The 10,590-nt window shown below is 36.1% G+C and overlaps 1 protein-coding gene across 1 annotated transcript; it reads right to left on the bottom strand.

Annotated features, from left to right (window-relative positions):
• Window positions 1-248: 248 nt before the first annotated feature.
• LOC131019458 (potassium transporter 7) lies at window positions 249-9,096 on the bottom strand. The gene is made up of 10 exons (XM_057948009.1): window positions 8,573-9,096; window positions 7,751-7,985; window positions 7,390-7,638; window positions 7,220-7,270; window positions 5,969-6,229; window positions 5,313-5,365; window positions 5,088-5,202; window positions 4,451-4,705; window positions 1,742-2,264; window positions 249-1,015 (listed from the first exon to the last, which is right to left on the bottom strand). Exons 1-10 carry the CDS (start codon window positions 8,834-8,836, stop codon window positions 487-489), a joined length of 2,535 nt encoding a protein of 844 aa, XP_057803992.1. The 5' UTR covers window positions 8,837-9,096; the 3' UTR covers window positions 249-486.
• Between the last annotated feature and the right edge of the window lie 1,494 nt (window positions 9,097-10,590).

Here is a 10,590-nt window from a genome sequence, read left to right as displayed (position 1 = left end):
TATAGATTAGTGTTTTAAGTGTGTAGGTAATAAAGTAGAAAAATGATAAGTATAATTAAGAACCCTTATTTTTTAGCTAATTGTTACTATATTTAATAATACATCAAGATTCGTAGGACCGCTCAAAAATGAATATGCATCAAGATTCGTGGGACGGAGGGAGTATTTGTTTTTTAATATCCATGTACAAATTGTAAGGACTAGGGGCAATTAGTGCCATCACAAACTAGAAAATTAATCCTATCACATGAAATTTAATCATGTATCACGTCGTTATGTGTAAACTTGCCCAAAAATTACAAGGTCAAAAATCACATTAAAATCGACTAGTGTTGATTACAATATTTGCAACCACCTGTTGTGATATCAAAAGAGAAGAAGCACAAAAGACTAAAAAATCTGGAAAGATAGAAGTGAAAATCAGCAGACGCTATACAAAAACTCCCAGATATTAGGCGGTTACGAATCTAGTTTTGAACTGCAAAATCACACCATGTAAGTCATGCCTACCTGTATCAGATGCGAGTGCGGAACGCTCAAATTCGCAGTCCCCCTCCTACTATTCTTTCTCAAGAACGCGTAAAAATAATTAATGACGAGCTTCTTTATGAACCAAGAATCCTTCCTTGCTCGAATGTCTCCATGACCTAGAAGGTATACTACACCAGACTCCTTTGCCTTGCGTAAGAAGGACAGCTCCTTCTCGAGACTCTGCTCAGCATCAATGGTGATCTCTTCTGTTTGTGCCTGCTGCTGTTCCTTGACCGTGCTTCCTTCTGAGATAAACTTGCTCGTATCCTTGAACTCCTCCAGGAGAGGGACACCAAGGGAATATACACTCCCATTCGGAGCTATTAGAATTCTCGAGAAAGACTCTGCTTCAGCATCAGAGTCATCATCATCACTCTCTAGAGATCTCTCCTGAGCTTCCCGCCGAATGAACTTCTCGAGAGACTCAATCAGCAACTGCTCGAAGGTCTGGTGGTTTTCTTTTCGAACGTCCTTGTATCCATATCTGTTACCAGAAGAGTGAGGACTAGAGCATATAATAAATTCTTCTTTAAACAGTTTCAAAAAAAGTAATATAGCCTAGCAAGGCCTTCAATGGAAATCTGTAAGCTCTAAATCAAAGTTATACAAACAGTACAAGTCTAGACTGGTCATATCCTAGATGCGTTAAAAGTTAACAGAGAGAACATCTTCAGGTGAATAATAAAAAATCCATCATAAAGTCCAACAACACACTATCAAATTACTCCCTTCGTCCGCCAAAAGTATGTAATTTTTGCCATTTTTGGCGTTAGTGTAAAGTATGCCACTTTCGTTTTCGGAACATGGTCCCACATCTTTTCATTATTATTTATCCTTACAAATACCCCTTATTTACAAAAATACAACCCCTTATTCAATTTCAACAACTCATTTCATACAATGCTGAGACCCTTTCTACACTGTATAATCACCAACCATTTTATTAAAACCCCTGCCCAGCCAAAGTGACATACTTTTGGCGGACGGAGGGAGTACAACTCAACAATTTGATGCAGCCTTATCGATGCATGTGCACAATCAAGAATTTGTAGAAGCATAAACACAAATCACAGAAGCCACTCCAGGAAAATTAATTTGCAAGAACATATTTTAGTCCCTGCCGGGGATGATTCACAACATGCAAGTTTGACTGGAAAGATATACAACAAATAACAGCACGTATGCAGCTAAAAAATTGCAGCTTAGTTACCTGGCAACACATCGAAATATGTGGTAGCTTTTGGGGCAGACTCGCCTAAACAGAAACCTTTCACTTTGAGGGACAACAGATACAGGAACATACTTTATACACACAAATATGATCATTGAATGCACAGCAGGTAGTGTTGTCAGGAAATGCCCAAATATAGCTGGAACCCCCTTCGCCAGCTCATTATAAATCAAGCCAATTCCAGGAGCCCTAACAGTTCCAAGGTCGGGACCTAGTTCCCGAAGCACATCCATTGACATCTTCTGCTTCACCTCTGTTTCATATTTTAGCTTGCTACCATAGTTCCAAATATACATAATGAGGAATATGACTATGGCAAAGACCAGTATAATCCAACTTCCATCCGTCACACTCCACAAAACTGAAGAAAAGAAAGTCAGCTCCAATCCCAAGAAAATGATAACAAAACTCAGTACAATGAAAATATTTATCTGCCAGATGAGAAGCATCACAAGGGTTACTAAGATTGTAGTCATCATCATAACGCCGAGTTCAGCAATGCCTGCAACAAAGGGACAAATCAAAATGAGGACTATGTACTTTTATCTCAGAAAACTGTTTATATAAGACAACCAGATTAATCAAACTGTGCCTTAGCTGTTTCAATTACAATCAAACTGATATAGGTCAAATTCATATTCCAGATCAGATATTCCTTCAGTTTATCAAAGCCACAAAACAGGAACTAGATTCAGATAAGCTTCTGAAGTGTTCTCAATACAGAACCTTTTTATCTACAAAGTACAAAAGATCCAATCAACTGGCAACTTTTCTCTTGGGCTTAACTCTTAGATCAGTAGATGTCTATAGTTATAGGTAACGATTTATTTTATTTAATATAAAGTAAAATCAGCAAAAACTGGAACAAAAACTAATCTGAAGGCACAATTACCAGTTACTTTCGTGTGAGGTAAGACTGGTAAGTTAGACCAAGTCACACCTATCTATTCTTGTTCATTAGCCTATTCTTGTATCCTCTTTCTTTCCCTTTTTTTGCTAACCAATGCTAACACCTCGCGTTATCCATCTTAATAATTAAAAGGCCAACCAAGAAGAGAAAAAGATATATTACCAAGTGGAACCCCTTCATTAGCTTAGTTTTTGTATTTAATTTTTTCATTGCCCACGAGGTCAAGCTGCCTTGAGAATGATAACCTATTACTGTGACGAGCTTGGGCATAAACTATTTAAGAGATGGAACTTTAAGCTCTCCAAGATACTCAAGTTTGAGCTCAAACTGCAAACTCTCCCTTCTAATTCGTGATAAAGAGCACCTGATGAAGCCAACACGTTCCACCAATTCGCTGACATTTTACTAGTTTCCTATATAGTCGTTATACATTTTATAATTCCCATTCCAAGAATTGCCTAATTCCATATTTCATTCCAATTTTCATGCCATCTTTCTTGTTTGATGTAAATGATAAATTTTCAGCGCCTCGCTAGTCTTGCACTCAATGATCACTCTCTCTCTCTCTTGCTCCCAAGTGCGCCACCTCTCAACCTTGATGCCAGAGACTGGGCTTAGGCCACCTTCACTTGTAACACCCGCATCTCACCTCGACCTACCCCTGGCAATTATAGATCATTCATGTCATGCTACTTAGATGTTACTCGCACTTATATTTACATTACATTATTCATTTCATTTTGTACTGTATTTTAATCATTATTCAGAAAATTAGTTGCCAGATACAGTAATCCAACTGGTCTATAGGGTATTGAGATTAGAAGAAAAAATAGGTATGAGTTACTAGGTTTCACATGGTAACGCAATTAGTACGAAGCTTCTATGCTATAGAATAGCTTTGAGCCTTTGATTTTAGATACACAACCAACATGAAGCAGAGACAGGAGATATAGAGGATAGGGATGGGAGATTTAGAGAAGTATCCTCGACAATGTAATAGGTTGCAAGCTTAGACCTCCAGTTTCCAAATCCAACATAATGCCTGGGCAGGTTGTTTTGCCTCAAGTTTAGGTTAAATTTGAAGTTTGGCTAATTATTGCTATATAATTTAGCAACTAATGAACAATAAGGGTGTGCTTGCTTTTATCCCTCTAAATAGAGGGATAATATAATAAGGTATAAATTTATCACTTAAGTGGGGACCACATTTTTTATATATCTTGTTTGTTTTGAATGATAATATATTTATCGCACTCTTTAAAAGGTGGTATAAAATTCTACCTTGCCCAAGGGAAAAGGTGTTGCCCGGAATTTTACACAGCTTGCCTGGTTTTTTTATTACGTCAAAGAAAACGAGATATAGGGTGGTAAATGAGGCTTATCCCTTCCTTATACCTCAAAGCAAACACACCCTAAGACCTATCTTTGGATATTACATCTTGAAATTATTTTATCTAAGAGCAAAACACAAACAATCAAGCACACAGTTCTTTGGAAAAGCCTAAATCAGATTGTCCCATTGAAATAGTTGCAATTAATTGGTCAAGAAAATGTTATAAGCTTTTGATACTTCATATTCTCTCTTCTCATCAACTTACTACTCAAGATATCACCACATTCAGATTCAAAATTGTAATCAAATTGTCCAGAACCTTGGTTAGTTTGCACATGCAAACAGACAAAAAGGAGTATCATCACAGAATATGCAAATGTGAAAAAAGCTAGAACAGATCAGTTGCACTGGGAGGCGAACTTCAATAAAGTGAAAAGAGACTTACCATATGCATTTCCAATCTCATATATACTTGAGATATTGCAGACTAACACCAGCGTTAGAGCGAGTAGAAACCAATTCATGACTGGAATGTAAATTTGGCCCATGAATTTCCTCGAGGTATGAATAATCTTAAGACGAGGAAAACACCCGAGTGCTGTGGATTGTTTGATACAAGAGAAAGTTGCTGTTGTCATGGCCCTACTAGCAATCAGTGCAGCTACATTAGCTATGAGAAATACAGGCCAATAAGCTCCACCTGTATCAGATCAAAGGGATCTCACCTATTATTTGCTGACAAAAACATAAAAATACTGTCCAACTCAAAAAGCATAATCAGTCTTGATGTCTATCAATGTATTGCTATAAAGACATAAAAGCTGTAACCTAGGAAGGTGAAAACCCTATATGCAGTTGAGCTGGGAAAATCCAACCAGAATGAGATGCCTATCAATGTACTACTTGCTGCACTATTTAACTTGTGGATCTATCTAAATATGAAAGTATTATCAATACACAATATGAAAAATATAGAGTCTGGAACCTAGAAACCTAACCAAATTGTGATGTGTTATTATCCTTTATTGATTTTACCTACCTATCACACATCAACATAATGAAAAGGAAAAAATTGTATTTACTTGGAACAGAAGAGAAGAAGGCCTGTGTAGTATCAGCATGATTCTCCATAAGATATGCAGCTTGACCCAAGTAACCCAATAGAAGGCAAGGTAATACAAGGAACACAAACGTAAGCTGTCACAAATAGTTTAAGTCTTTTGTAAGAACACAATATGTTTCTAAACAGCAAGTTATTAAAGTTTATGTTAAACCATGAAACAATTTGGCAAACTGTCACTACTTACCTGCACTGATCTTACAGAGAAATAGCAAAGATCTGCAAACATTGCCTCAGAACCTGGGTCACATAACTGATTATCAGGAATTAATCAGAAAATATGATACCAGTCTTGTAGAAATTAAATAAGTTTTAATATAACATGCACTAATTTAAGGCATCATAGAGTTCCGCATAAGCTGGCAGCTGATTTTCGGGTTCAGAAATTAAAAGGTTTAGAAAATAATTACAATACCCAGTTCACTGATACTCTTAGACTATATAATTTTGAAGAATTAAAGCCTGAAAATTTATTGGAAAGTAAGAAAGACAAGCTCTAATCGATTAAGTTGTGAGAATGGCCAATTCAAGGCCTATCAATTTGTAAATCTCTGATGGGTTATGTAACAACTCCTGATGGTATTTACATCACTATATACACCGCAAACCAAAAGGGATGCTTTATTTACAAATAGGGAGTAAACATGCAAAACTTGATTTATCATGGAAATCGCCATCCCAAATAGAACTTCAAACTTCAACAAAAATGCAAAGCAAGCCAGAATAAAAGTATACTTAGAAATAGAGAAAGTTGAATTAATAATTAATAAAGATGTTTCAAGATTTAATAATAATAATAATAATAATAATTAAAAAAAAAAAAAACTGTACATCAGATTCTACCTGTTGCACAAAGAATACACCCCCCTAGAGAATACCAAGCCTTCGTTGAATTGCGCTTGAAGAAATAATAGATATGTATTGGATTGAAAGCCCGCAGAACCTTACTGTCGTATTTGACAAGGTTGTATATGCCAATGCTTCCAAGAGAACAAAACCATATAAACAAGGCAGGACCCACTACAATCCCAACTTTACTTGTTCCATACCTCTGTACACTGAACAAAATTATAAGAAATGCAACCGAGATCATCACGACGTGCTCTGCACTTCAGACAAATAAATACCTTCAGTTATTGACTATGCTACATGGATCAAACTGAAATAACAATTATACGACAGAATTATCAATACATTTTAAACAACAGACACTAAGCTAGGTCATGCAATGTAATATGGATCAGATGTGCACTAATTGACAGTCAAACTGATTATGTTTGCACATGAGGTTCCAACACCCATATGTAATTGTAAGTTCAGATGATCAGTAAGTACAATTTGAGAGGCTGCCAACCCATTATTGTACTTATACACTAAGTACAATATGTATCTCACAGTCAGAACAAACAGTTGAAAATACACAAAAGAGAAAGAAGCAATAGTCCAGCCTTTTTCAGGTTGATGTGCTCTACAACTCTAGGATCAGCTATCTACAGAATCACTAGCAATTCACCTTTTCAATGTCATACCACTGTCAAATTACGGAAGGTATGTAAAAGATACAAACAGATGGTCACACAGTTTTCATCAGCTGACAGCCCAGATCTCACAAAAAACTTCATACAGCATTATATATTATAGAAAGAATTAGACACCTAGCCTATACACTAGGAGATTCACAAATTTCACTGAATCAGCATTCCATCCTCTTCCCTGCTTCTTTCAGAAAGGGGTCATCAGATGTAATTATGTAAACCACAATAAGTCAACAAGTTAACCATACTAGGTTCATTTCACTTACTGTTTGGTTTATTATGTAGGTGTAAATTAAAGACGATTAATACCACGACTCTGACATATATAGTAAAATGGGTACTTAATGAACTGAAATCATGGTGGAAAGGAGAAGCTATTTCCGCACATAAAATTAACAACATAACAACAGTTTAAGAACTTAGTGTTTCTTAACTCATGCTTCCCAAAATTCAATGGAAAGAATCCAATTATAGGACTTGAGAGGCTGAAAACAGAACATAAACTACATGAGTGTGGCTGACCTGTGTCGATTCAAATAAGTAGAAAAGGATGAATTACCTTGCTCAAACCCAGAGATCCCAACTTTTAAGCCACCAACAGCAGATATAACTGCAGAAACATTTATGAAATAGTTCATAACTACATAAAACTCTTTCATCTTCATTGGGCAATCAAGAATAAAAGCCTCTAGGAAAAAAATATATCAAAATGAATCCACTAAAAAGCACCTGACATAGCAGGTGTAACAACACCATCAGCTATCACCATAGAAGTACCAGCAAGAACCAATATAAGAAGAAGCTTTTTCAATGTATGAGAAGCTTCAAGTCTCTCCTTTATTTTCAAGGACCTCTCCAATTCTGCTGACGGCACTTTAAGCCTGAAGCTTGATATTCGAGCATCTGAAGGCAACTGGTTTGGAAGAAGACTGACTTTGGCATGCCGGCATATCAATGAGTAGAGAGCAAATGTGCCACCTACAAGAATTGTAAAACTAGAAGTCTTAGCACATCTAGAAAATGAACAGATGTGTGCATGTTATGGTTAAAATAGTAACAAGAGTATAGATAAAGATCAAAGGTGGGATACCTTCACCATCATCATTTGCCCAAAGAACAATGAGCACATACTTGATCAGTGAAACCAGAATTAACGTGTACAAAACTAGAGACAATGCTCCAAGAACATCTTCATCCCCGTTTACAGGTGCCTTGCTGAACATCACGCTGAAGGTATATAAAGGACTAGTCCCCACGTCACCAAAAACCACACCAAGTGTCTGAAATGCAAGTGCTATTCTCCTGCCTAAAGTGGCATCCTGGGACTATATTTTCAAAATCAAGACACAACATAAACAGTCTTTCTTTCATTTAATTGCATCAAAACTCGGGTCGAATAATTAATATGCTAGACAGTGAAACTTACTTTAACAGCCGGTTGTATGAGTATAAAAGCTGCTATGAGATAGGACTTTCATAAGTATAACCTAAGGCATAATGACCTAAATAGTTTACCAGTAAAAGTGAGCTCTGGATCAGATTTAAAGAAGGCACACTCTAGAAACATAAATGACACTCTGTTACCTTCCTATTTCAGCACTGATCAAAGAGAAAACTGCTCATAAAAGTGCTCTTATTTCCATGCTAATTGGATTATTTATTCTATTTCCTCCAACAATTTACCGTCGTCGTCTTTACCCACACTCACTGACCGTAAGAAAAACCTCATAGAACATGGTGTACTCTGAATATGAGCTTATTTTCGGGTAATTATTCTTCTTATCTCATAAAGTACTCTAAAATTAAACTAAACAACGGAGCAACAAAAAAACCTCAAATGCGCCTAACGTGGAAATGCAACGTAATTAGAAGACACATATCTGCCTAAATCAATCCAAGTAATTAAAGGCACCTCAAATTCATTTCTGTGAGCGCCGGGAACTTCGAGCGCTTCGACATCAAATGAATCAATCCTGGGGCCCGTGCGAATCAACCTCTGCTCCGCATTATCCTCGTCGTCGGAATCCCGCTGCGGCGATTCCAAGCCGCCGCTGTTTCGATCGTCACCGTCGTTGTCGATCTCCGAGCTCTCCTCATCCTGATACACCCAGCGCGACTCCATCGAATCCATCGACGTTAACCCCCTGTTCTCCCTCTCCGATCCCTCCTCCGTCATCTCCCCTCTCTCTCTCTCTCTACACGTAGTCGTATTTTCTAGATGTACGTATACATGGATTTAGCAAATACATATATATATAATATATGTGTATTTTGTGTGATGAGATCGGGTTTGTGCAGCATACGATGCTTTTGGTAGTGTGTGTGAAATAAATGTAACCAACTTTGATTCAGAATCAGAGGTACCCTCAAAAAAAGAAAGCTTTGATGCACAGCGCAACGAAAGAAAAGGTTCCAGGCAGGGCTTGGGTCTAACGTGCGCCGCACCAGCTGGCGTGACGTATCACAATTTTCAGTCCAACTACCGAACCGATGTTTCCATCTGATGTTGGGCCCATTTTCTGGCCCATCAAGCTCTTTTTTTTTAAGAGGCCCATCAAGCTATTTTGGATAGGGATAACTTTCAATTCCAAGTACCAACTAGTCCCGTGCTATGCATGAGTCCATATAGTTATTTATTTTTTAAATTTTAAATTATACTCCCTCCGTCCACTAAGTGTGGTGTGGATGGAAGGGCACGTATTTTAAGAAAATAGTGAGACATGTATATAAAGTAGAGAAATGGTCACATCAAAATTAAATTATTAGTTAATTAATAAATGATATGTGAGATTGCTTTTGTAAATATTATGTGTGTATGAGGTAAAAGTATAAAGGTATATGTCTTAAAATGGAAATACCACACTTATTGTGGACGGATGAAAATGGCAAAAAAACCACACTTATCATGGACAGAGGGAGTAAAAATATCAAAATGTTAGTATTATTCAATATTAGTATTTGCTTTAAAAAGAGTTAGTCTTGGATGCGGTCAACTGCATCCTATGCGGTTACAATTTGCTGTAAAACATACTCCCTCCGTCCCACTAGACTTGGCACACTTGCCTTTTTTGTTTGTCCCACTAGAATTGACACTTTCCTAAAATAGTATGTGATCCCTACTTTCTCTACTCACATAAAATACGTGGACCCTACCTACTTTACACTCTTAACCCTTTATTCTTAATCTCCGTGCCCAACTCAAAAGTGCCAAGTCTAATGGGACGGAGGGAGTATTATATAATAATTTTGACAATTAAAATCACAATAGAAGTTGTGGTGCAATGTTATTTGTTTCCGTCTTAAATACCTCTTTATGCGTTAGATAATGGGTTTAAATCCCACATCTTCCATCTTTTTTTTTCCATTTTTTCTTTTTTCTTTCTTTTTTTTTCTTTTTGAATTTCTTCCATGTTTTTTTTTTCTTTTCTGATTTTTTACAATGTTTTTTTTGCTTTTTTTTGTTTCATTTTTTTGTCTTTTTCGGTTTTGCTTTTTTTTAGCTCTTTTATTTTTTCTATTTTTCTGTTTAATTTTTTATTTTCAACACTTTTTAAAACTTTTTATTTTTATTTTTTTCATCTATTTCTTTTTTTTTAATATTACCTTTATTCATAACAACGATTATTTTTTCTTACCACTATAATTACTTAACCAAATAATTAACATTACAAATTTTCGTGAGTAAACATAACAATTTTCATGAAAAAAATAATAATTTTGAAATATTACATTTCTTCATATGCATAATTACTTTTTATTAAAACAATAGTTACTTTTAATAAATATAAAATATATACTTGTTAGCACAAATGTATACTTATGTTAATATAAGTATTTACTTTCATTCAATATAAAGTACTCCCTCCGTCCCAAACGAAATGTCTCATTTCTTTTCGGCGCGGAGATTAAGAAATGTGTATAAAGTAGATA

This window comes from Salvia miltiorrhiza, chromosome 4 (assembly GCF_028751815.1).
Source record: "Salvia miltiorrhiza cultivar Shanhuang (shh) chromosome 4, IMPLAD_Smil_shh, whole genome shotgun sequence".
Lineage (NCBI taxonomy): Eukaryota > Viridiplantae > Streptophyta > Magnoliopsida > Lamiales > Lamiaceae > Salvia > Salvia miltiorrhiza.
Note: the sequence above shows the minus strand (reverse complement) of the source record. Positions and strands in the feature narration are given on the sequence as shown.